General features: G+C 40.5%; 1 protein-coding gene across 3 annotated transcripts; it reads left to right on the top strand.

Annotated features, from left to right (window-relative positions):
• Positions 1 to 10: 10 nt before the first annotated feature.
• LOC113021469 (histone acetyltransferase KAT7-like) lies at positions 11 to 19,253 on the top strand. Of its 3 annotated transcripts, none has more exons than XM_026166188.1 (15): positions 11 to 416; positions 1,973 to 2,117; positions 3,172 to 3,372; positions 5,944 to 6,228; positions 6,336 to 6,418; positions 6,576 to 6,662; positions 8,593 to 8,691; positions 8,779 to 8,868; positions 9,673 to 9,864; positions 11,327 to 11,416; positions 12,010 to 12,150; positions 12,446 to 12,539; positions 12,684 to 12,830; positions 14,339 to 14,445; positions 14,576 to 19,253. In XM_026166188.1, the coding sequence occupies exons 1-15, from the start codon at positions 402 to 404 to the stop codon at positions 14,672 to 14,674; spliced, it is 1,875 nt and encodes a 624-aa protein (XP_026021973.1). In that variant the 5' UTR covers positions 11 to 401; the 3' UTR covers positions 14,675 to 19,253. The 3 variants fall into 3 exon arrangements, with proteins under 3 accessions (XP_026021973.1, XP_026021971.1, XP_026021972.1); XM_026166186.1 differs by having other exon boundaries at positions 12 to 416; positions 8,779 to 8,889; XM_026166187.1 differs by having other exon boundaries at positions 16 to 416; positions 5,947 to 6,228; positions 8,779 to 8,889.
• The last annotated feature ends 8,649 nt before the right edge of the window (positions 19,254 to 27,902 follow it).

Raw genomic sequence — 27,902 nt, 5'->3', positions numbered from 1 at the left:
AGCGCAGCCATTACTTTAAACGGCTAATTGTTTTACATTTATTTATTTATTGCTTTTATTATGACTATTACTTTTTACGATGCTGTACAGTTTAAAGCAATCCCAAATACCCAATTGAGCGCATTCAAATATGGCTGCAAAAATCTTAATGCACCATAGTAACGTGATTTGACGGTGTATGTTTCTCCCCGGAGTCATTTTGTCACTGTACCGCCCAAAAAGAGCGAGTTTGCGCTGTCCTCACTAGGAAGTGCGGAGAATTTTATGCGCTTTTTTTCAGCTGGGTTGGCTCATGTCAGCTGGTGGTTATTTTTTCGTTGTTACAGTTTCAAAAGGCTGCCATAAATTGCCACAGCACGGGATAATAATCCGCCAGAGGCGTTACGGCAGATCTTTGAAAAATGCCCCGGAGAAAGGTGAGGCAGACTCAACCGTTAATGCAGATAAACAACAACATAACGTCATAGCTAATGTTAGCCGACATAGAGGTAAAAGCAAACAAACTGTGTGGGAAACAAACTTAAGGGGGCTGCAAGCTAAAAAACGTTCCTACAAGACAAAGTGAACGGCTTGTAGCATTCATAGAATATCAGTGCTTATAGAATCGCATAAGTGAGCTGTCGATCTGCGGTTGCTATATGGCTAAGCTAGCTCAGGCTCATATTGCTGAGTTGCAAGAATATGTTGTTGTTTTTGAACTGTCGCTTCTTTCTAGTACCCAAATAAGAGTTTTAAACATGCTGGTAACTTTGTTCAAATTTGTAACGGCTGCTTAGTACAGTGGGAATCCCGAGCACACTTTAACGTAGGTAACAGCAGCAGCTTTAGCTTACTGATGAAAAAGCAATAGGCAGTTCTTGGGGTGCGAGGAGGAACGGGCGCCCGCACCAAAACAACAGCTGTGATTGGACGGACGCCTGACAAGCGTCGCGTTCATTGGTTCGCATTCTCTAACTCCCGCCTCCTTTTTAATTTAATTGGTCGTATGTAAATTGTGCGCGCAGCATCTTGTTATGAAGTTGTCAAACATAGTTTGCGGTAATAGCCCGTGCTGTACTGATGTTGTGTTTGATCTTTGGGTTTCTTTTTGGCTGTGTGGATTTTAAAAAGTAACTTACATTGTTATAAATTTACATTAATATTAAAAGACAATTAGTTAGCCTAATAACATGTTATTACTATTATTTTATTGCTGTTACGCTAACGTCCATAAAGCAGGATAACCACATTGGCCTGGATCTACCTCTCCATTTTTATCAAAGTCTGTAACTGTTCATTTGTTTTCATAAATAGTTAGCAAAACAATGAGAAAAGAATGGGAAGTGAATGTAACAAAGTAGTCACTGTTTCTACATTTCATTTAACATAAGTAAGGACAGATTAGAAAAGTAACTAAATAAATACTGTGACAATAATAATGTTTGTAATGAATTAAACAGAGAAATGTGCACATTGTTTGATCCTGTTTTCATACTTTTTGTGTTTGTTTTGTTTTTTAGGCTAGACCGAGATGACAGGGATCAGTTTGTGCAGTGATTGACAGCCCTCACTGCTTAATTAGTCTAGTGTGAATCGTCAGAATAAAACAACATTACATTCATTATGCTTATTAGCTAACCTGGAGGTGTGCTGATTTGAACAAATTATCCTGAATCGTTAGGTGCTGGACTTCTAAACAAACCCAGTTGTTATAGGTTGTGCTTGGTACAATAGATTAGCTGTCCGGACCTCCCGTGGTGATACTGGTATTAGGCTTATCTGAAGTATTTACAAGTCCTTGGTGGGAAGAGGGGGTGAAGTGCCGGAGGAGATTTGAAGGGGGTGACGCTCCTCCCCCCAGAATGGGATCTTTGTTGGATTATCCTCTGGTAAAGAGGGAAAAAAAGTAACTTTGTCACACGCGGTTGTGTTGGTCGTCCATAGTTGTTGCTTCTAACAGATTGCTTCTAACTTCTAACTGCTGCTTTCCCAGAGGACCGCTGGCAGCAGCTCGGACGGGACGGAGGACTCGGACTTCTCCGCTGATGTCGAGCATGCTGAAGCTGCTGAGATTGTGCACAGACGCAGCAGCACACGCCTGACTCGCGCGTCTCTGCGACTCAGCCGAAGTTCACAAGGTAAACATTCACATTTGGACAGAAATACAAATTAGAAGAGAGATCACGTCAGTCAAATTTTGAGCCAAAGGTTTGCACAAAAAAACTGACCAAAATAAAAATTGCATGAAATGGAAAAAACATAACTTGTTGACATAAAGGTGTACATCTATCCTTTTCACATTGTTTAGGTTACTGTGTAGCTTTTGGGTGTTCTGGAAGCATAAGAATCCAAGCATGCCTACATGCTGTGTAATTCTGTCTCTATAAGTAATATAAATTAAAGATGCATTCATTCAGAGTCCAGCCTCCTCACTACACTGGTTTAGACATAGCTATTGTATATGGGCAGCCATAGAGGATGAATGGCTTTAGACAGACTGATCTCCCTCATCTCTCTCACACACACACACACACACACACACACACACACACACACACACACACACACACACACACACACACACACACACACACTCCCACCCCCACCCCTGGGTGACCTCGTTTTGCTCTGGCTATCAGAGGAGATTTAAAACAGAGACTGACACTGTTTCCTCTGCTTTTTGTCAAGGAGAGTTGGCTACTCCTTCCTTGTCGTCGTCTCCCCCCCCCCCACACACACACACAGACAGACAGAAACAGCAAAGAGGCTATTTATCTGCAAAAACAAAGTGGATTCAAAGGTTCACTGCTTCTGTTTTGTGATGGGATCAGTCTCTTCATAGCCACTGAGGCCGTTTGCATCTTTTCTTTTCTTTTAACTTTTTCGTTTGGATTCAGTTACTGACAAACTACTTGCACAGTTAACGAAATCGGGCATTTCAGTCAAGTTCCTTCTTGGAAGAGGAGCAGAGTCCACTCAGGGCTCCAACAGCAGCAGATTTCATATGCTGATAATTTTTTCATGGTTTGGCAGAACCTTTCATTTTAATGCTTGAAAAGTACATTATAAAGTAACTGGTGATTACTCTTCTGTTGATTAATGAGTTGGTTGAGTAATCCCCTGAAAGGCCTCTTAAGTTATTTTACTGCAGTAAATAAAACACGTTTGACTGACTTCCCCTCTCTTCTGTAGATAACTGCAGCTCTCCTGTAACTGTGGGTTCTGATGAAGCTCTGGACTCAGCCGTAGAGTCAGCGCCGACAGCTGTTGCAGCATCAGTCTTCTCCTCTGGGCGCAGGGTCACACGCAGCCAGCAGGGGGCGGCAAACACCACAGCCAAAAAATACCCACTACGGCAGAGCAGGTCGTCCGGCTCTGACACAGAGGCTCACGGTAAGATTGGTACAGTACTAGAATTCAGAACTGTCAAATGCTCTAAACATGCTCTAAACATTTTTTCTTATTAAAAGTTGAGCTTGGTCATTGCCAAGCTCCACTTTAGTTAGAGGATGAATTTGCAGTGAGGAAAAAACGGGAAGGAGGGGTTCAGGGAGAGAAAGAAACAGGACAGGTGGAGAACGAGAGTGTTAGAAAAGCAAGAGGGCAAAAGAAAAGAAAGAAGAACATGAATGTGCAGCGGAGTCCATCTGACATCGTGATGCCATTCAGCTGATGTCACGAGGCTTGTCTGTGATCACGGTGTGTTCCTGCTATCAGTAGATATCCTGGGCTTGTGTTTTGTCACTGAGATGAATGAATTACTTCATAGACACCAGGAACTGTTATCTAACTTCAGCGGATGCAGGATATGATCATCTGCAGGTTCGGGTTACTTTATTGTACCTGTAGAAAGGTTTGGTTTGCAGAAGGTTATTAGGCTGTTCGTTTTAGCTTCATTTATCAATTGTTATATACTGCACATTCAAACGTGCAAATCAGTGGTGGTGGAGCAGAAAATGTTCTTAAAATGGATGATTTAGTGACCCAGGTCTTAAAAATGAAAAAATATAGACATATTTAACTCGTTTTTTTTCTGTGTTATAATCAGAGCACCATCTAGAAACTCCAGCACGTTGTTCTACTGGTACAATTTGTTGTATTTGCTCAATCCAACATGAAAGTTGAATGAAATCAGGGAGTTTTATGTTAAAACGTATCCCACATGCTTTATCTTACAGTATTGTGTAACTGAGCTACATAGAAAACTGAACTATACAGAAATCATCACAAATTGTTTTTTGCAACTTGAAGTTTTTATTAATATTTGCTCAAATATGGGACATTGCAGGAGGGCTGGACATTTTTTGTATCTGTTTGAAATGACAAATTCTGATTCACTGTGATGAAGAAAAACCAGTGAAGCATAAAAAATTAAAAGCTATTTGATATATGAGCTTAAATTTTGATTGTATAATGCTATGATTGTAAATTATAACACATAATTTCCTTAGGGATTAATAAAGTATGCTGAAATTAGGGCTGGGTGATATGGCCTAAAATCCATATCGCCGTATAATTTGAAGCCTGTGCTTTAACTATATATATCGTGATGCATTCGTTTCTTCTGTATATTGTATTTTCCGGTGCACTTAAAAGCCTTTAATTTTCTCCAAAAATCGACAGTGCGCCTCATATATGAATTCTGATTGTGCTTACTGACCATGAACCGATTTCATGTGCTACACGGCACTCAAACATCTGTCAAAAATGTTTTAGTACGACTTTGGTAAGGTATGAAGCTGCACCGCTTGATGGATTGTCGGAGAATTACAGCTATCGTAGTCTGGAGCCTCGTGGAGTATTCGATTCAATTCAATTCAATTTTATTTATATAGCGCCAAATCACAACAAAAGTCGCCTCAAGGCGCTTCATAGGTACAGAGAAAAGCTCAACAATCATATGACCCCCTATGAGCAGCACTTTGGTGACAGTGGGAAGGAAAAACTCCCTTTTAACAGGAAGAAACCTCCGACAGAACCAGGCTCAGGGAGGGGCGGGGCCATCTGCTGTGACCGGTTGTCTGGGTCCTAAACTCCGTCTGTTCAGGTCCCACAAACAAACTCTGCGTCATCACTGAGAGTAAAAAACTGTCTAAATTCTTTCATCTTTAATAAAATGATCAGCGTTGCTGCTTTACCAGGTGTAACAATTAAGTTTAACATCCAGGCATCCATGAAAACAGAATTGTGGCTCAAGAGTTGGGAGGTCGCCTTGTAATCGGAAGGTTGCCGGTTCGAGCTTGGACAGTCTCGGTCGTTGTGTCCTTGGGCAAGACACTTCACCCGTTGCCTACTGGTGGTGGTCAGAGGGCCTGGTGGCGCCAGTGTCCGGCAGCCTCGCCTCTGTCAGTGCGCCCCAGGGTGGCTGTGGCTACAATGTAGCTGCCATCACCAGTGTGTGGATGTGTGTGTGAATGGGTGGATGACTGGATGTGTAAAGCACTTTGGGACTAGTAAAAGTGCTATACAAATACAGGCCATTTACCATTTACTGTAGTGACTGTGTGTTAAGTTCTGAGTGTTTCCAACATGTAGCTAGCATATCATTTAACCCTTTGCCTAAGCACCGTCTCGCCGTCTCACTGGACAGAAATCACTTGAGCTGCTGCTGGTGCTTTCATGCTACTTCTACTGCGTCCGCTCTGTAGACACAGAGTTGGACTGACATGTTGACTCGCCCTACATGAGTGAAAAACAGAAAAAGAAAAGTGTTGATGTGCCTGCTTCAATTGAGCCGCTGGGGTCTGTGAGCTCAGACACTGGTGCACTAATATGTTCCTTGATATTAGATTTTTCTTCATCGTCGCAGGGTGTTAGCTAGCTGTGTATGTGGTGACAAAAGTTAACAGAGGCCTCCCATGAGATATAAGACAGTTGAAAGTTGGTGGCACGCAAAAATGATGGGACTTTTGTAAGAATGTCTGTTTGACATTTGACATGTCTTCGTTGTCACATTTGATTCAGTAGACATCAAACAAGGGGCGGATCGTGACGAGACCCCTCCTCGCACACCAACAGGCAACGCCCCGTCATCAGAGTCGGACATTGAAGTTTCCAGCCCGAGCAATGACCTCGTGTCTTCTAGCAACGACATTGTAGTTTCACAAGAGGAAGACGAGAGGTTAGCCAAAGAGCTGTCGCTCAAAGAGGCCGCCGCCCACGACCTTTCCCACCGGCCCAAACGACGGCGTTTCCACGAGAGCTACAACTTCAACATGAAGTGTCCCACACCTGGCTGCAACTCGCTGGGTGAGTGACAGACTGACACATACTTCACAGCATCGCTTCCTCTTCAGAGCATCTCCTCATCCTCTTCCCATTCCACCCCTTCCACTTCTTCCTTCGGTCTCTCTCAGGTCATCTCACAGGGAGGCACGAGAGACATTTCTCCATATCAGGATGCCCTCTCTACCACAACCTTTCTGCTGATGAATGCAAGGTACACGCACACACAAACACAAATAAACATGACGATACATCAACGGGGAATTCCGGATAAGAAGTGAGTGTGAAACTATGATGCTACGTGCTGTGATGTTCCTGCTGCGGGGTCAGTTGTGAGATTTTGGTGGCAGACGGTGTTGATGTTTTGTCAGGGCAAGGCATCGACGCGCGACAAACAGGCCGAGGAAAGGACGCTGTCGCACCGTCAGGACGAGAACAGACACTCCACGAGAAACCAGGTAACGCGTGGACGGCACGCACGCAAGTAAACAAATAAAACGTAAACAAGTCCACCAGTTCGTGCACATGCTTCTGTTAAGTAATTCCCTTTGTCAGCTGAACTCAGCCTAAGAATTTAGATGCAGTGGATTGTTACACAATGCTGTCTGTGTGTATGGGAGGGAATCCCCCCTCACCCACCCACAAGACAGCACAACATCACTCTTAAAGCAGCAACACCTCCCATCATGCTGCGATTTGTCAGAATAGCAGGGTCAGAGGCAAAGTGATGAAGAGCTGCTGCTGGTAACTGGTAGGACCCCTCGCTGCCTGACTGTATCTGTAAGAGTAGCAGCAATGTGACTGATCTGTTACGCTTGTTTATTCTCTGCACTGGCTTCCCTCTGATCCTGAGTAAACCCAGGTCACATGCACTAACGAATGATTACGCTTACACTTGGTTACCTCCTCTCTGTGGACGCACGGAAGGCCAAATGACATTTCCCTGGTTATGTTTATGACCGCTGCATTAATAAAGACACTTGGTTAAGGATTTATACTTTAAGCACATACGTTTGTTTTACCTTCCCGGTTATTTGTATTTGTCTCTGCTCTGTGAAAACTGTTTGGTTTCTGGAACACATTTGTAAAATTATAATTTTAGATAATTATAATATAATTATTGATTGTGCTTGGATGATATGTGAAGTGTTGAATGATCATTTATATTGAGGAGCTGTTTTTGAAGTTAGTTACTACACATCAGATTAATTACACTTATTTAATGTAATGAATGACTTATAATCATTTATCTGGTACTTTAGACTGAACTTGAGATATGACCCAATGAATGGGTTTTTAAAGGGCTAAACTACTGTTTGCATATTAGATCACATGGTTAACAATATGTCGTTATTTCTCCTGGCTGAAGGCTGATCAGCCAAACGCGGTTACATGCAGCCAGCATAATGCCAGGTCGGTTATACATCCTGTGGGACGTCAGTGCAGATGAGAAAAAAATGAGATTTTTAGAAAGTTTTGTGTTCAGAAAGCGATAAAGTGTCCATTTTAGGGTCTTATTATGTTATTTAAATCCTTTTATTATATTCATGGAGTCTGCTAGTGGAACTGTGCGTGATTAACATTTCCAAATAGCACTTATTTGTCTCACGCTGCACCTTGGTGCAGCCACTTAGTTCATTATCTGAAAGAAGCAGTTAAGCTTCTCGCCCTTTAAAGTTACAGTGTGTAAAATCTCACCAGCAGATGTCAGGAGGTTGCAGATTGCAGTCAACTGAATTCTGTTTTCTTACGCCTCCCAGTTTTAGTATATAGTTCTAGCTACGGTGGTCTCTGCAGGACAAAGACCTGCCCACCGTTCATTTTACTCCACATGTTAAATGCTGTTTGCTTCACGAGTCAGTGTGCCGGGTGTCCATGGCTGTAAACCTTATGAAAGCAAGTCGATGAGCTGGTGGTGTTGATATCCTAAACATTTTTGTCAGTAAGCACTGTTGTTTTTGCCTCTGTTAGCTGCTGTTAGCTCATTTTAGTCTGTGGAAATAACATTTTATTATCTCGTTATTATGTCAGTGAATAAACTCTCATACCATAAGCAAACTGTTTATCGGAGGGAAAGTGTGATTATGTTTTTGGCTGCATTCAAAAGGGCGGGCCAACATGGTGGTCGACCATGAACACGACCACTGCTCCTGCGTATTTTTAAGGGATTCATTTTAAGTTCATGAGAAAGCATCAGTTTGTCAGAAGACATAATTACACACAAATCAGTGTTTATTTATGAGGACAATATTCTTTTTTATATCGATGACTTCTGAGCTTTTGACTCATAGACATTCTGTGAGTTTATTATTTAAAAGTTGGGGCATGTTTATTATGAGCATCACCTTTATGTGAGTGTATATATAAGTGTGTTTTGTGTCCTCTCAGGCCCCTACAGAGCGTCAGCTGCGCTACAAAGAGAAGGTGACAGAGCTGAGGAGGAAGAGGAACACTGGCCTCAATAAGGAGCAGAAGGAAAAGTACATGGTAAGTGGATTAGATAAGAGTCAGTGTGTGTAATATATCACATATCATTTGATTGTACCGTCTTCTCTGGTCCCCGCTCACCACCAGGACCACCGTCAGAGCCACGGAACGAGCCGCGAGCCTCTGCTGGAGAACATCACCAGTGACTATGACCTCGAGCTGTTCAGGAAAGCGCAGGCACGTGCCTCGGACGACCTTGTAAGAGAGAAAACTCATCTTCATCTCCCCCCTTGCACTTTGTCTTCTTCCCTTTATTTTTGGCCTTATCGCTCTTCTTCTCTGTTGCAGTCTGCAGACCCTCCCCTGCAGCTGCAGGAGGCGTCTGAGATATTTTTGGTAGTTTGGGAAATCACTTCCTGTCATTCCGTGTTGGGTTTTTCCCCTTCTGTTCTGTCACTTTGTGGCCCATTCAAGCATCGTTATTCTCAAACAGACATACTTGAACTATCACATAGGATTTTGGAAGTATTTTGGTCTTTTAACTGCGTTGCTCTGGCGATACATTTCTTTACAGAGGTAAATGAATGACTAGCTTTTCAATTTCAAAACAAAGTCATCTTGAAAGCATCTAAGTTAGAATTGACATCACATATGCGTGTTTTTACTCTTTGCTTGCAACTTTAACAGTTATCTGATCATTTTTCTTGCTGACTATGATTTTTATATTATATTAACAGTAGCTTGTTTGTTGATTCACTTCCTCATGAACAACATTTACACTCAAGTATTTTCTAAAGAATTTGCTTCATACCTTTTTTATTCGAATTCTTTTCTTTTTAGTTCTTCCTTTAAATTTTCTTCCTGCATCGTTTTCTTTTGTTTTTCCTCCACTGAGGTTTCCCTGAGCGTGACCTTTGATTCGCTCGATCCTCTTCGACAAATAATTGAGATTTGTTTTTCTCTCTTTCTCTGCACGCCTGCCCTGTCTTCTTGTCCTCTCTGTACCTTGTCTTCCTGTCCCTTCCTGTCCTGGTTGTGCAGGAGAAGCTCCGTCTGGCTGGCCAGGTGTCGGAGGGCAGCAACATGATAAAGACCATTGTGTTTGGACGTTACGAGCTGGACACCTGGTACCACTCTCCATACCCAGAGGAGTACGCCCGCCTGGGGAGGCTTTACATGTGCGAGTTCTGCCTCAAGTACATGAAGAGTCAGACCATTCTACGCAGGCACATGGTGAGGCTCACCACTATCATCATTATCATCATTGTTATTATTATTATCATCATTACATTAAGATAAGATAGATCGCAGCAGACTCCTACCAGATTAGCATTGTTGGAGTCGCCTACAGTAGCTTGATAACTTCTCCCCCAACTCTCCACTGATTGGCTATCACTCACAAACACAAGGTTTCAACAGCAGGTGGGTGGGGCTTCTGTGCTGAAAGGCAGAACAGCATGACTGAGATGGACCATGTTAGGACTACGCATTCAACACTGCTAGTGTTTGAAGCAGGCTGAGCTGTTGGCTCATACACTGACTTTGTTATCACAAACATTGGCTCATTTTTTAAAAACTGGTTTTAAGCAGTAATTCTCCGGGCTTTCAGAATATTGTTCAGTCTTTGCTTTTTCATTGCTTTTCAGTCCAGGTCTTCATTTCTCAGCCAACAGCTGTAGATGTTCTTAAACACACTGCCAAAGCAGTAAAAACATACCTGATCACTCGTGGGCTGTCCAGAGGCTGGACTTCAGTGTTACTGAAGCAAGAGAACAGAACAAAAGGCAGCCGACATCTAAAGAGGACTTTTGCATGTCCTTTAAGAAGCCTGGAGAACTATTGCTGAAGACTACGTGAAGAAAAGTCGAGTAATAAAATGCCAAGTTTGTAAAAACTGCACAAACTCTGATTTTGTCTTGCATACTGTACACATGTATGTTGGCAGATACTGCTTTAAATTCCTGCACCCATTTCCAATTTTCCTGCAAATTACAAAGACATGAGGTGGTCTGAGATTTGGCACGGTGCTGTAGGTCCCGCTGTTTTTGTGCACTGCAGTTTGGCTTCTCCTGTCATACTTAAAGTTGTTTTTATGCTTTAATTCTGTAATCAGTAAACGGGGGAAATATGCAAATGATTCCTCAAAGTGTTGAGCTTCAGTTTATCTCAGTCAAAGTATCTGATTGATTAGAAAGTATAAGGTGCCAGTCAGTGACACAGAGGTATCAAAGTGAGCCTGGGCTATTGTCTTAGACTGTCTCAGTGCCTCAGGTGCTCTATAATATTATTCCTACACCGTTTAGATAAAGTGTGTAACTTTGGCCTTTCTGAGACGTTCAGACTTTTTCTGTATTTAAGTGACAAGGCTGACGAGAACATTTTTCCAAACTGGGTGCTTGGCTGAAGTCAGGTGTTTGGAGCCTGACTGTCAGACAGATGAACTGCACAGCCACAGCAGGGCAGTGTTAGTGATTAAATATTAAAGCCTGAATATGGGGGGGGACAGAGCAGCTACAACTGAAATAAACACAAAAGATAAAATTAAAAAAACAATTGGCAAACACTGAAAAAATACTTTTTTAAATTATTTTTTATTTATTATTTTTAGTGTATTTTTAGAATTTTGCACCAGTTGAAGATCTGAACAAAAGTTACTTTTTGTCTCGATTTCTTCACGTTTGTCTTTTTTGTTAAGGCCAAGTGTGTGTGGAAACACCCTCCAGGTGACGAGATTTACAGGAAGGGGAACATCTCTGTCTTTGAGGTGGATGGAAAGAAGAATAAGGTGAGAGAGTCTCAGTGGGAGGATTTTCCCACCAAATACTGACCTCTAAACTTGCTCTGCCAAATATTCTATCTAACCCTCACAGCAAGTCTGCAGGCAGTGATAATGGCAGTTACATTTCGATTTAATGTACTTGAACTTTAGGCTAAATTTGTTAACAAGATCTTAATATTTCAAATCTAAAGGCCGTTACACACCGAGTGCACTGTGAGAATTTAGAATTCGTAACACAGAAAATGTCTAATGAGCGAATCCTGATGATTCAAAGGAAGAAACTGAGATTCTGGGTTCATCCAATGAATCCATCCAAATAATTACCTGCAAAAAAGCGCAGTCGAGGTGAACGGCTGCGATAGATTTTTTTAACACACCAAACATTTGCACATTTACACATCCGGTGTGACAGAAAGGCCTTAACAAGTATTTCCTCCCTGTGGAGGAAGGCAGGCTGTGTGGCTGAGGTGTGGAAGACTCTTAATGTATTTATACCTGATGGGTAACGTGAAGTCACGAAAGTCAGTGCAGGATTGTTTGACTGGCTAAAACTTCACACACTTTTGCTGTGCGACTTCTTCACGTTGTGCTTTCTGCAGATTTACTGTCAGAATCTGTGTCTGCTGGCGAAACTCTTCCTGGACCACAAGACTCTGTATTATGATGTGGAACCGTTCCTTTTCTATGTTATGACTGAAGCTGACAACACAGGGTGCCACCTTGTCGGATACTTCTCCAAGGTAACTCCAGAGTATTTTACATGACTGAACTCTTCTTGAAAATAGGGAGTGTTAACAGAGTTTGCAGAGAATGACTACAACAAATCACAAATGTCTTTACTACGAAGTGCGAGCTGAATTTAAAACCGTGTTTCTGATGAAGTTTCACACAGGTTGTAATGTCAGCTGCTCTGTGATGTTGGGCCAAAGCAATCAGATCAGAGATAATGCATTTTCATACTGCTGCAGCCTCCATAGTCCTGCTATGAGCTTTGATTCAGCCTGTTACCTTCATGCGTTCATTCTCCTCCCATAGGAGAAAAACTCCTTCCTGAACTACAACGTATCCTGCATCCTCACCATGCCGCAGTACATGAGGCAGGGTTACGGCAAGATGCTCATAGACTTCAGTGAGTACCCACTTAAATGTAAACGAGCTCACACACTGGCCAGAGATTCTGCACAGCGCTACACAGTAACAGCAGGTGTAGGAGCTTCAGGTCGCTCCTAAGTGTAGCCATCCAAAGCACTGCTCTCTCGGTTTGTCCTGCCAGGTTACCTGTTGTCCAAAGTAGAGGAGAAGGTGGGCTCACCTGAGCGGCCCCTGTCGGACCTGGGACTAATCAGCTACCGAAGTTACTGGAAGGAGGTGCTGCTGCGCTACCTGAACAACTTTCAGGGCAAGGAGATTTCCATCAAAGGTCAGAAAGTTCAAAATGCTGGATGGAGAAAGACAAATATCTGACTTCTAGTTGATTCTGTTTGACTATGGCTGCTGGTCAAAAAGCTTATAAAATACAGTGTAAGACACAAGAACAGCTCCTGAGACCGTGTGTGTGTGTGTGTGTGTGTGTGTGTGTGTGTGTGTGTGTGTGTGTGTGTGTGTGTGTGTATGCACACATTCAAGCGTGGCCACTTTTGTGAATGGGTCAGAGAGCACTGCAGCCATATTGAGTCAATGTACTGGTGATAAATGAAGGCGGGCGCACGCGAGGCTTCCCCTGTGGTTTTCTGCCAAAGAAGCGGTGACTCGGAGGAAGCGAGGAACGCCCTGCTCCCATGGTGCATCGCGTTTGTTTGCGCTGCTCGTTTCTGCTTCTGTGATTAAAAACAAACAGTGCAGCCACACGCTCACATCTGTGTAAGGCATTAAGGCACAGCAGTGCTTTGAGTGACACCGGCCTCAAACACACGACACATTCATTTTCCTTGTCTTCATGTTGCAGTCCAGCTCACATGCTGCTTGTATTTCCTTCTTTATATGGAGGATTTTGGAATATTTGAAGTTATTCACATCTCTGTTTACTTGCTTACACTTGTATTGTTTCATGGTGCTTATGCATCCTTTGCATTTGATGGGATTGACATCATCATTTAACAGCACTATAATCATCACGTTGTGTATTCTAAAGTTTTCAATAATTTCACTTCAATATCCAATATTGTGTTTCGTTGTTACCCCTCTGCTGTAACAGGCTGGTGGGGTTTTATATTCACAGACACCCAAGTTTGTGAATGCAGTAACTCGAGAACGATGTTCGATATCTTAGGTGTATCCCTAAAAATCTCAGACGGCTTTGAATCTCAGTGACCTCATCCTCAAGGTCAGGGGTCAGAGGTCAAGTTTTTATGAAACTGTTGTCAATGCAAAAAGTTGAGAAGGACGTGACGTAGGATCTTGAAAATGCTAGCTACCATAGGTGTATCTAATTGGAGGTTGGAAGCACTGACACGCCAGTATTTGATAGGAGTTACTTTTCATAAATGACGACTTCACCGCGAGCGTCCTTCAGTGCAATCTGTTTGACACGCAGAATAAAGAAGAATGTGACTAAACAGTGAATGGTTCAGTGATAACACTGTTCCTTCACTTCTGAGCATCTCTTTGTCCTCTTTTATTTGTATTTTTTCTTTTGAACTCAGAATGTCTTCTTGTTATTTTGAATCTAGGAAAATGTCTCCAGCTCGCACAGAGTGATGACAGTGACTCTTCTCAGTCACTCCACTCTGCTGCTCTGTGTCCCCCTGTGCCACAGATAGTAAAGTTACATCTGAGCTTTCTGAAGACCTGAAGGGAATATTTTAATGAAAAAAAACTTTTAAATATGAATTTTTTAAAGATGTTTTTTATGGGTGTAATGAATGCAGGGAAATGATTTGAAAGCTGCTGATGATTCATCCTCAGTTTCTCTCACTTTTATGTTCACAGAGATCAGCCAGGAAACTGCAGTGAACCCGGTGGATATAGTCAGCACACTGCAGTCCCTCCAGATGCTTAAATATTGGAAGGGGAAGCACCTGGTTTTAAAGAGACAGGTATGAAACACAGCCATGCCGTTGTCTCTGTTTAGTAGATTAGCCACTCTCTCCCAATTAGCAGCTGGTTGTTGTTTATGATTCTAATAACCAGGGTTCCTTTGCGGGGTGTTTCCTTCTTCCTTTAAAGGACCTTATTGATGACTGGAAGGCCAAGGAGACCAAACGTGGTAACAGCAAGACCATTGACCCCACAGCCTTAAAATGGACCCCACCCAAAGGGACGTAGAGGAGCTACCAATACACACACTCCAAAAACACACAGTCACGCACAGATCCTCCTCTGTACACGGGCATGCTCACAGACGCTGAGTCTAAACCCTCACTCACTATTGTACGAAACGCTTTCAGCAGCTACAGCGCAGTCACAGACATGGACAGTTGCTACTCTGGGTTCAAGTAACCACAACGTTAGTCCACAGGTAGGATTCCTGTTAAAAGAATTGTTTGGAGATTTCCCTAAAATTTGAATTAGAAAAATAAGGAAAATCCATATGAGTCTGGGAATGACTTCTCAGACACTTAACTGTGTGTTAGTAAAAACCCTGAGTTGCCAGGTGTTTAATAGCAAGCAATCAGGAACGACGTCCTTTTGAAAGGAAAGCTGCATAAATAAAATATGTAAAGGAAGAGGGCTAATGAAAAGCAATGTTTAATTTCTGTGAGCGGGAAAACTACATTTAGATGTATCTCGAGCAATAAGCAGTGAAATAAAGACAGATTACAGAACAGGTCCTAACATACAACATCCAATACAGTACTTAACACATTTATAAAAAGGAAATATAAATTTGCTTTATTTGTGGCGGGATGCTGACAAGTTAAATAATTAATTAATGATTCAAATCTTGTTTTATTACTCTTTTGATAGGGGTAGACATTTTTACGACAAAGCAACACCGGGGTTGTCGCTGTCTTTTCATTTTTTGCGTATTACATGCGCTATGCTAAAGCTAGCAACAACAGCTGCTTAAAGTTAGCTGGTTTGTTTGGGCCAAAAGTGGGCATTTAAAAAATAATATGGTGAAAAATAGGAACGATATTCAGTCACAATTTTAAATATTTATTTCCCTGTTCAGGATGTAGAACGACCCTTATCTCATGGCAGCCAAAATAGCTACACTCCCCTGTATAGTATTTTATAAGCTAGCAAAAACCACTACTAAAGTTAGCTGGTTAAGACTTTCCTGAAAATGGGCATTTTGGGAAAAATGGCAAAAATAACACAGATATTCAATAAAACTGATGAATATTTCTTGATTAAACAGTATTTTATAAGCTAACTAGCTAGCTATAAACTATTGATGTTGAGTTTAGCTAATTAGCTTTTGATTAGCTTTTGCTATAAATTATTTTTTAAAGTGGGGGATAACATGAGAATGTTAATCAATACAATATTGAATGTTGGATTGTTCTGATGAAATGGGCTTTGAGTTTTATGTAATTCTTTAACATTTTCACAAATGCAGTTATACATTTTACACAATAGAACAGACAGGTTTTATTATACACTGACCACAGCCACTATTCATCTTTAGGTTCTTTTGACGTGTGTATACGTAGCATGGCCGCTGATAGCTTCTTGACCTCATTTGTTCTCTGCAAAGTGAAGGTAATCGTGCATCGTTAGCGCACCTTCTCCCAGACACTTAATTAGCACGGCGCACCAGGCCCGCTTGCTAATCCAATCAGTGGCATGTGGTATCAAATCTGCAGTGCATTTCAGTCTGTCATTGAGACAAAATGCAGGTCGGCAACACTTTGACTCGTGTAAACGTGTTTTTGCAGACACAGACCAGCTGGTTGTGATTAAACAGGACCATGTCTGGGCTTGCATGTAATACTGCCATCCACATGATTAAATGGAGAGTTTTCAAACAAACTGGAGAAGAAATAAGGTTGATCATTCCTCTGGGACGAGTGATGAAATCTAAAGAAAGAAAATGTCCAAAAGTATCAAACCACAGTGAGCAAACAACACTATGTAAATTAGTGTTCACATATTTGACACATACACAGGTGAAAAGTAGTGAAAAGTGATTTGATCTAACTTAACTTAATCCATTTTATCAACTAGATGCAGTATTGAAAAGCTAATATGGTTTTAGGTCAGGTGTTTTACCTTACGGCCTTGTGGCTGTTTGAACCCAGAGCCGATCAGTAACAGAGCTTCTCATGCAACAAAGCCTCACATTGTGTCCAGCATTTAACCCCGTCTCATCCATCTCTTGGTTAGCAAAAAGCTATAGGTGCCACTGGGCCACGTTTGTACCGTCACCAAGGAGGAACCTACCCACGATGTGTGTTTTTGTGTGTTTTCCGTTTGTTTTTGTAACTCATGTTTTAAGACTTTTCTCTCAGTTGTGTCTGCAGTTTCATTTTTTATCAGTTTATAGAGTTTGGGAGCTCTTGTGTGCTTTGTTTGGTTTTGTTAAAGTTCTCAATGATTTTCATACTTTTTCTACCTCTGAGGTTTTACCACTGTATAAAAAGCTAAAATGGCGCATTAAGCTTCTTGTTTTGTTGTGTTTGGGGTTTTTTGTTGTTGTTTTTTAGTTTTTGTGTGTGTATTAACGTGAAAATAATGTAGATGTTACTGCCCAGCAAGTGTTTTGGGGTTTTTTATAGATTTTTTTTTTTTTTAAATAGCCTATTTATATTCTTAAAAAAACCACATTAACTACATAGAGCGTAAACAAGCGTAGAGGAATCTCTCCTTTCTAGGGAACTGATTTCCTGGTGAATCAAATATTTTAAAAAATCTAAAAAAAAATTGTACGTGCTTTTGAATGTGTCTACAAACTGGGAAGTACAGGAAGAACAATCCAGAGCATTTCCCCACCAACAAAGGCGATGAGTCATTTACATTTCAGAGATTTATTCCATGTTATCAAAAGTGACGTGATTGAGTCAAAACATGTCACTGTGCACATTGTCACTACCTATTACCACCATAGTTGATGCTGTGAGCTGTTAGAAAAGGGCAGCCTTGTTGTGTAAGCTCAATAAGCATGGTTGGCAGCACTTTAAATTTTTTTAATTTGTTCTATATGATTGATTAAAATATTATTTTAATTCTATTGACAATCTCTACATTTATTGATCTGGATCAACATGTTGAAGAATTTTAATCAGCATTTAATGTTTTGGTAAAGGAGTAGCTGGCTGTTATTATCAAATGTGGATCTGTGAACATTGATCTGTGATCGATATCTCTCTCGCGTCTGTTCGGTAAATATGAAGCTGTTCGCTTATCTTAGACTGGAAACTGGGAAATAGCCGTTCTGGCTCGAGCAAATAACTGACTTTAAAACAGGAAATTCCCTTTTTGTTCAGACTAAACATCTGCTTGGTCCAACAGAGGATTCACATACATCCTAACAATCCTCAGTTTAGGTAACTGAAGGAAATACATATTTAAACACTGAGTGGCTGCAGGCACTAAAAGCGAAACAAGCTAGCAGTTGTAAAAATACTACTAGTAGTTTTTTGTTTGTTTTTTACCAAACAGACACGGGGGTGGTTTCAATCGTGCCGTCTAACACTTGGTAAGACTCAGAAACATTGTGCATAAGTTTAGACAGCAGCTGGCTGTGAAATTAGAGGTGTGTTGCCAACAATGTCACATTGAATCAACCATTATCTTTTTTATTTTTATATTTTTTCCTGTAGCTTTTGTGTCACACTTGAGCCATTTTCTTTTCCCGACTGCGGCTTAAAGTTACATTTCTTCTTGTGTTGAAACAACTGTTGCCTTTAAAGTTCATTAGTTTAAAAAAATCAATGTCTTTTTGTCCTGTTTTATATACTGATCGTTTCTGTGTACGGGTTATCTGCATTTGACATATTAATACATATTTGTGTTATCCGGTGGTTAATGTGGTTAAATGCACTGTCATTGGGTCGTACAGCACAGGGCAACAGTGCTAACAGACACTCCATTTATCCTTTTAGCATGAGCTCTCAATAAATCACTCACAAATGTGCTGCAGCCTGAATTTACTTGTTGGTAGGTTGTTGTTGTTTTTTTTAACTCATGTGCATTAACAGCAAAGTGCGCTTACTTACCATTTTCTCCTCTCTTTTTTTTTGCCTTTAAATGAATCTCCAATGAATAAAAAGCATCCTCAAACACTCCTGGCTACAGTGTTCCATACATGATTGGGATACTTGTGCTCTCGAGGTCTTTTTTGGCTGAGATGACTGGTAAGCAAAAGGCTTTGGTATCAGAGAAAATATTATAGAGGATGGGTTCCTTTTTTCAGGCCTCCATTATGCTGATATTTAAGAGTCTTACAAGAAGAAATCCCATCATTAAGGGTGTACTCTTTTCCTTCTTACCTGAGCAGAAAATGGACCTAATTATAATGCTGAATACAGCCCATTAAATCTGTAAATAACTGGAGTGTTTTGAACTTTAGAAAAAAAATCAAATTTACCCGTGTGTGTAGGGTCCTTGTTTTCAAGAAACCTGTCATGACGTTGTTGTGCTTGTGTCTATTTTCCAATCACCTCTTCATTCCTCCCCCTGGTGCCAATGGCAGCTATAGATGGACAGTTTTAGAGCATTTTGCTGGTTACTAACGCACCCATATGCTATCACGACTCCCTGGAGAAACAAAGATGCATTCCTTTGCCTTTCATAGGTCACCAGAAAGCTGTTGTTGTAGTGCTACCTATTTAAACTACTCACACAAAGAAGTGACACAAAAGTAGCGTGACATTGCTGTGTAGCTCAGTTGTGCTTTTGTACCTGCTTCTCCTCTTTGCCTTCCTCTTCAATAAAGACAAATGGTGAAACAAACAGATTTCGCCTCATGTGTTGACTGTGTCCCGAACAGCATCCTTAAAGGTTTAAGGATTGTTTAGGCTCGGTCAGTTTGCTCAGCTAATAAGGAACTTATAGACAAAAGAATATTTCTATGTGTCGTGCCTGTTTAAATAACTAAATATGCAATGCCACTGATCGCTTAAAGGGGCATTTCAGCAATAGCAAGTATCTACTGCATGTCTAATCTGACTAAATAAATCCTGGCACTACTGCGGTCATGTCGGCTTTGAAGAAGATGATCGAGTTTTGTCCACACTGGGGACTGAAAATCAAGATATCCCACATCCACAAGAACACAATTGGCAGAAAAAAATAACAAAACTGCACAAAATACAATTAATTTAAAAAAAATTGCAAAATTCCAACAAACATCAGATCATAAAACTTAAAGAGCTACAAAGAGAATGTAGGTCTGTGGTTTGAGTTTATTCCGTTTGAATAGTGCTGCTGAAACCAGTTCTACCCAACAGGTGGTTTCATTGGAGAGCATCTGAAATTAAAATGTCAATTTATTGTTAATTGTTGTTACAACACTTAAATGAGAGATGTGTGGTTTGGAGGCTTTACAAAGGAATACCACACGAGGGCTGTTAATTGTTCAAGGGAATCCATCCAAGCTTTTCCTTCAGAGCTCAAAGAAGCATGATGACATACGGGGTTTAAGTGATGGAGTGTTGTTTGGGCTGCATGAATCTCTTCATAGGCCAGGACAGTTATGGAGACTGACTGCACAATAATACTGCAGCTGGAAAATGAAAGACAACATTTCTGTACGGTGCAGTGTTTGAGCCCCTCGTTGAACATGAATCTCAAATGTACGTTTTTCACACGCTATTAAAAAAATATATTTATAAGATCCATTTATTTTATTTGCACAGGATGTAAAGGTTTTCAAAAAGATTATTTTAAGATCCTTTCTGCATTTATGCTGATTTTGAGCTGCCAAAGAGAGATTGAGGGGATTAAGATAAATCAGGGCCTGCAGGCTCTTTCTAGCACATATTATTGTATCATCAGTTAAAAAGAAGGTTGAACATAAAGTGTTGGTTTGGAATAACAATGTCATTATTATTAGATTAAATAACTGGATCAAGAACAGATCTCTGTGGTGCCTCAAAATGTTTAAAGAGCAGAACTGACTCAGAGTTGTAACACTTGCTAATTCCACACATGAGGGAGATGATAGGAGACCTTTGATCTTTGATCTGCTCTTTTTCCTGGTCACGCTTTCATGTTAGTTAGATGCAAAGATGTAACATGTGATTTATTAATTGTAATATCTTTACAGAGGGCCGATGCAGGGGAAAAGAATGTGCCTGTCAGTGTTTTAAATAAAACATCTGTTACCAAATGTTTATTTCGGTTGCAAATTCTAAATATTTATTAATTAATGAATTAATTTACTTATTAGATAAGCAAATGTAGCCTAAAGCAGAGCTGAATATTAGTGTGTTTCCCTGTAAATACACTTAAAAATGCCCTCGTATACTCAGGGTTTCTATTCCACTTTTATTTTAGTGAGTTTAAATAACAATAGGTAATAACAATTAACACCAAACATCTTTTTTGCTTATTTCTAATTATTAAAACGTAAATTAAGAATTAGTGGACCAGTAGGGGTCATGAACACGAGAGAATGATATTCTGCAAGTAATGCATGACAGAGAAAGAAAGCACACTTAGCTAATGAAATCATCTTTAATGAATCTGGCACAAACTGAGCGAACCCTTTGAAAAGACACGAGACTTACATATGCATTAAGTTTAAATGTGGCAAGATATCATCAGCTACAACATACAGCAGTGCAGTTCATCAGATCGACGGGAGTGAAGTTAGCGATTTTTAAAAGCATTTATTTCAGCTCATTGTAACAGGTGTTTGGACCGTGTCGGTCAAAGTGCATCATACTCAGTGTCCTGTTGGTCAACAACGGATGGCTGAATAAGACGTTATAACTGAAATGGAGTTTGGTTTCTTTTCTTTTTTTGTCTTCAGTAAGAGTCCGATTTAAATTCTTCCTCCATGTCTGTAAAACAGAAAGAAAACAGCAAAAACAAATATTAGAATGAACATTTAGATTTGATTATAATCAAGCTTGAAAATCACTTTTTAAATGGCAGATTCAAACATGATAACAGAGCCGCTTCTCTATCTAAAGAGTTATGCAAAGCAAACATTATATACAAATAGACGTGGCTGTAGCCGGACATTTACCTCCTCCTAAACTCCTTCTGCCCATGAGTCCAACAAACATCTCCCCTTTATTTCCTGTAAAAACAAACCAACACACAGAGAAAGAGGAACACAAAGATTTTTAGGCTCGCTACCAAAATAAAACAATAAAGAAAAGTTGAACTCTAATCTGTCTTACTCACTTTTCCTGCCCAGTCTCACAGCGTGGGATACACCTGAAACAAGCAAGAGATAAAGAAGTCTCGGGTATTACAGGAAGCAAAAAGGACTGTGGAGCACATCATCAACTCTAAACCATGCAGTACAATTATGAGCTGGTTTATTTGCTCACCTGAGCTTCTTCCCATCAGACCGTGGAACTGCTGCGCTTTGGACCGCTTGATGAGATCTGCCAGACGAATGGTTATTCCTCTCTCCACTGGGTAACCCTGCTTACACACACACACACACACACACACACACACACACACACACACACACACACACACACACACACACACACACACACACACATGTACATATAGTACAATAAGTTATTGCTGATATAAATACTAGGATCTAGTCAGATTGTGGAAATAAGCAGAAATGGGAGTATTAAGCTCTGCATACACTCGTTCTTTGTGTCTCATAAAAGTCTGTTACAAAATTCTTCACCAGCATCTGGACTAAAGGTCACCACATACTATAGATATACCACACCAAACACACAAAACACTATTTGTAGTCGTGGAGACTTCATAACCCTGTAACACATCTACTTCTCAGACTTCTAAAATGTTTCCGAATGACACATCTTAGCTGTAAGAATTACTCGTGAACATGGCTTTGAAATGCTTTGCCACAGAAGCAGAGACATTAGCTGAGACTCCAGCTGTTAAATATGGTAATAAACACGCCATCTGTGCCTGCTAGGCCTTCATTTCTACGCGTCAAATCGCAAATAAACCACCGCAGATTTTCTTATTTCGGAGGCATGTGATTCAGCGGATCTGCAGATGTGTCCCAGAAAATTGCACACACAACAACAGAAGACTGAGGCTCGCCACACTCACGTAGATATAAAGCACAGCATCACGCGTGAATTTATTTCCAAAAGTCTAAAGTTTGCAGTCAGCACGAACACGTCTCTGCCCTGGACGAGTTCTCCTCGCTTTCAAGCACTGAATTGCTCGGTTAGAGTGGAAAAGCGTGAACGAGCCCATTTACCATCTAATTACCAGTTTGGCGGACACGCTCGGTTGTCATGTTCACATTTCTCTGAGGATTTGTAGCTGCAGGCACATTCGACAGAGAACTATTACCAGAACTATTTTTTAATATCGGCTGCTGATGATTTTAGATGATTGGCTCTAACAAATAAGGCGATGATCCTCCAGCCTCTGTTGGACTTTCGGTCTCTGTCTGTGGTGCTGAAAAGCAAGTTAGTCAAAGAAACTGCAGAAGAAGAGAAAGAGAGAGAAGTTTGTTTTGTAATATTTATACAGCTTAAACAAATTTAGACTTGATTCTGATAAGAAAATATCTTTTTCTCTACAAAGCTCCGTAATATGGGGATGCAACCCTCAAATCTGCGTCTCTCTTCCTCTCCCTTTTCTTTTCTTTGAGGGGTCGGGGTGGGGGTTGTACCTGCCAGTCCTCCACCGTCCACATTTCTCCGTCGTTTTCTTCCCCGGAGAGCGGAGTCCCCAGCGCGCTGCAAACCTGCACCAGCACGACCACCAGCATCACTACTACAAACTTCAGCGTCTCCATGGCTACCTAAGGATGCCAAAGTAATAACAACAATAATAAAATATAGAAGTGGCTGCAAATAGTCAAGAAGAGTCTCCCTGATTCGGACGCATACAGGAGCCAACAGAATTCAACCCGTCCACGCGTGGTTATGTTTCTGCACTTTGTGCTCTGGTCTTGAGGCGAGGTCCGTGCTTGCTCTTATAAACGCCCTGTGCTCGCTCCTCCCCGCTTCCTCCAGCAGCCTCGTATTAAACCGAACACATCCTGCAGGCCAGATTTTTTCCCACCCCTCTGTCTGACTCATGAGCTGTTGACTGTGAGTAAACTTCATCTAATCTAAAACCAACTGACCCAAACTGTGAAGGATGGGTGTGCTGATTGGTTAGCTTCTGTTTCATTTACCCCACACGTTTATGGTAAAATGTGGCAAAGCCATGTATGACACAGTGTGCCTTTGAAATGTCAGCTCGATGAACCCAAAGGAAGAAAAATGGTGCGAGCGTAGGAAAAGACAGGATGTGTCTTTATTTTACAGGCTGAGCACAAGACGCCAAACCAAATCACAACTCCAACTGACACGGATATATTTCCCTGAACCAGATCATAATCGTGTTTTGTGTCCTCTTTATGGTTCGTGTCGCCTTGTCCCAGTGCAATTTGATTTTCGGGGCTAGATGTATTCATGGTTTGTTTGTGTGACTCTGCGGGTGAGTGCCACAGTATTATGATGGGTTTATAATCATGATCAGTGCAGCTTCTGACGAGAATCCATCCTTTGACTTGATCTGTGACAAACACACAATTGTGCATCAGCCCCACATGTGGGTTTGGACCCACCCGCTGGGTAAAACTCAACTGGTTCTGCTCTGAATGTCCTATGACTTCAGTTTTCTTTCATTTTCAATACAGGATTCTTCAGCTCACCAGAACTCTTTGAAAAAACGCTGTTAACACCAACAAATTATTCTGCTATTAGTATCCATTTGATCAATCAGTCTCCACCTCTATGTGTTTTAATGAGTGGCACAAGTAGCTACACCCACGCAAACAATTTTGCACATATTTATTTATTTATTTATTTATTTATTTATTTATTTATTTATTTATTTATGTGGCATAACTGATTCATCTCTCAGCAACAGTTAAGGAGCGCTCACTTCCTTTTGGGGAAAATAGCTTTACACAAGCTCTTCATTCAAGACTCAGTGAGGAGAGTGAAAGATGGAGCAAAATTGGAGTTTTCTTTTGGGACAGGAGTTAAGCACACCGGGCAGATTTCATACTTGAGACACATGACCAGAAGTGTTTACATGTGAGGGATCTGAAAGACTTCTCCCAGGAACCTGTGAGTATCAGACATTTCATTTCCTGAATTTTGGTCAATTTTGATGCATCGATTTGTATCAACATTTGAAGGAAATGTTTTTATTTACTATAAAGAAAGCACAAAATTCAGTCAGCCACGTCAGTAGGTACACCTTACTAGTACCGGGTTGGACTCCCTGATTCAATAAGGGGCTGAAAAGAGATTTTGGTCCATACATGACAGCATTACCCAGTTTCTGACATTTGTTAGCTGCACATCCATAATGTGAATATCCTGCTTCGCCACATCACAAAGGTGCTCTATTGGATTGAGATCTGCTGAGAGTGGAGGTTATTTGAGTGCAGTGAACTCATTGCCATGTTTGTGAAACCAGCGTGAGATGATTTGAGCTTTGTGACATGCTCCTGACATATCCTGCTTGAAACAGCCATCAGAGGATGAGTACAGTATGGTCATACAGGGTGGACAAGGTCAGGAGCGATCCTGAGGTAGACTGTAGTGTTTAAATGATGCTTAGTTGGTACTAAAGGGCAAAAAATTGCAGCAAGAAAACATTCCCCACACCAGTACACCACCTGCAGCAGAGCCACTGGCACAAGGCAGGATGGCGCCATGTTTTCATGCTGTTTACACCAAATTCTGATGCTGACACCAAAATGCTGCAGCAGAAATTGAGACTCATCCGAGCAGGTAATGGTTTTCCAATCTTCCATGGTCACGTTTTGGTAAGCCAGTGTGAATTGCTTCCTGTTTTTAGCTGACAGGTGTAGCCCTGATGTGGTCTTCTGCTGGTGTAGCTCTTACTTATCTTACTTAAAGCATTTTTTTACCATTCTGATGCTCAATTTGGAAATTAGCAACATGCCTATGCAACTAAATTCACAAAGAAACACTACTGCTTTAAATCTGCAGCTTATCCTACACCACATAGCCGATGCTATGGCCACCATTCAACACTGCATTAGTCTATAAGTTTTTATGAACAGTTCGTCTAATAGCAGGTGCTGCTCTATACAGCTCTACAGCCTCAGGAAGCTGTGTGTAGCTTTGATGATTTCTGATGTAGCGATTGCTGTTCTTATGAGCAGCTTTCAGGTAAAAGCTGTGAAAAGGTGAAGATTGCAACGAATTAGCAATTAGCATAGTAGCCAAAGCCTTTCTGGCCATTTTGGAGGAGCGTTAGTGCAGTTTTATTCACTCTTTGAGCTCCGATTCTGGTCTCAACCAACTAACAAACCCACATGCTTTGTCTGTCTGATGCTCAATATGCTGTGTGCATTGATGTAACTTGACCTTCATCTTCCTCAAGATGTAGCTGCATGTTGCAGCATGTGTTCAAAGTGATGCAGAGCTCAGCAGCTGTGAGTTTTTTCTGTCTGTCTGTTGATTAGTGCACCATCTGTAACAGGCTTGAACTATATCTAGCTTGGCTGTTAGTCTTAATGCAGTAGCTTGTTTTCTACCAGTGTCAACATTTTTCCCATTGTTGTAGCTGACATTCGTGCATGGACTCAACCTGTTCAATCTGTGCTTCAAAATAATTCTTTCAGATTTAACAACTTCCAACGAGGATTTGGGTTCTTGGTGTTTGAGTTTGTCTTTTATTGTTCTTGAAGTTTGTTATGTTTTGGGATTCCTGGTTTTTTTGCTTTATTCATTATGTTAGTTTTAGTTCCTGCTTTGATTTCACGTGTTTCATCATTTCTTCCACCCTCACCATCTCCCTCTCTGTCTTGTTTCAGTGATATTTCTTTTGCCTTCCTGTGATCCCTTGTCTCCGTCACCATGTTGAGTTGAATATTGATTTATTGATTAGCATCTCAGTGAATACAGAATAAAGATCTACCACAAAGCGAGAAAGCACGAGACAAAGCTGATCAAAAGGTATTGGCTGAATCATGTGCTTATTACGCTTTAACAAAAGATCTTCTAGCATGCAGCTCATATACACAGGGCTCGAAGCAAAGAGTAAAACAAAGCAAACAAACAAAACAAAATAAAAAACCTTTCCACCTTAGATAAGTAAATCGATTAAATTAAATTTCATTAAAATAATCAAAGCAAAACAACCAAGAGTTTCAGTATTATTATTTTTGCTCTTTTCATTCTTGATTTATATATTTTTCTAATAATCTATTTTTAAACATGTTTGTAAACAAGTGAAATGAACTCCACCTTTTTAAATCCCTGTCATAACTATTGCACAGGTTTCCTCCTCTAACAGAAGCACGTCTCTGCTTTATGTTCGTCCTCATCTTGTTCTTTTTAAAGAAATCTGTTGCCCTTATGTCATATTGACTCTCTCTGACTGCAGCAAAGCCAGTTGTTTTGTGCTTTATAATTATCTGTGCCATTTTATATTCAGCTAAATCATAAAATTTCAGGGTATTCAGATTAATAAACAAAATGTTAGTTGGTTCTATATAGTTTGATTGGTTTATAATTCTTATAGCTCTTTTTTGTAACTCCAAAATGGGAAGAGTATTTGTTTTATATGCATTAGCCCGTATCTATAGACAGTAAGTCATATATGGAAGCACAGAGAACAATAGTGTGTGTAATGATTTCTTGTTCAGGACATGTTTGTTTTGTAGAGAAAATCAATGGTTTTTGACATTTTTGTTTTCACATGGTTTATATGAGACTTCCAGCTCAGCTCATCATCAATCATCACTCCAAGGAATTTATTTTAACTGTACATTCTTTCAATTTCAATTCCATCAACCCTGATTATAGATAAATCTTTCATTTGTCTGGTACCAAAATTAATACATTTTGTTTGGTTTGTATTTAATGATAACTTATTTACATCAAACCAGTGTTTTAAATATATTTAACTCCTTTTCCGCTGTAGTCAGAAGCTGTTCCTGGTTTTTACCTGAGCAACACAGAGTGGTGTCATCAGCGAACAATACACATTTTAACAGTTTGGGAACACTACATATGTCATTTATATATAACATGAATAATTTAGGGCCCAGCACAGAGCCCTGAGGAACACCACAAGCTACCTTCAGCTGATTAGATTTTACATTATTGGTTTCTGTCATCCAGGTAACTTTTCATCCACTTGTCTGCTATCCCTCTAAGACCATATCTCTCTAGTTTATTCATTAATATAGATCATTTGTATCAAACACCTGTTTTAAGTCTATAAAAACACCAACAGTATATTCTTTATTATCTATTGCAGTAGATATCCCTTCTACAAGTTCCATCACTGCCACTGAAGTGGGCCTTTTTACCATGTTGGTTATCACTTAGGAGATGATGCTTCTCAATATATTTATCAAGTCTATTAACAAATAACTTTTCTAAAATAACCTGCTTAAGTGTGAAAGCAGCAACTATTCAGCTGAGTGATAAATTCA

Source organism: Astatotilapia calliptera, chromosome 4, assembly GCF_900246225.1.
Source record: "Astatotilapia calliptera chromosome 4, fAstCal1.2, whole genome shotgun sequence".
Taxonomy (NCBI): Eukaryota; Metazoa; Chordata; class Actinopteri; order Cichliformes; family Cichlidae; genus Astatotilapia; species Astatotilapia calliptera.
Note: the sequence above shows the minus strand (reverse complement) of the source record. Positions and strands in the feature narration are given on the sequence as shown.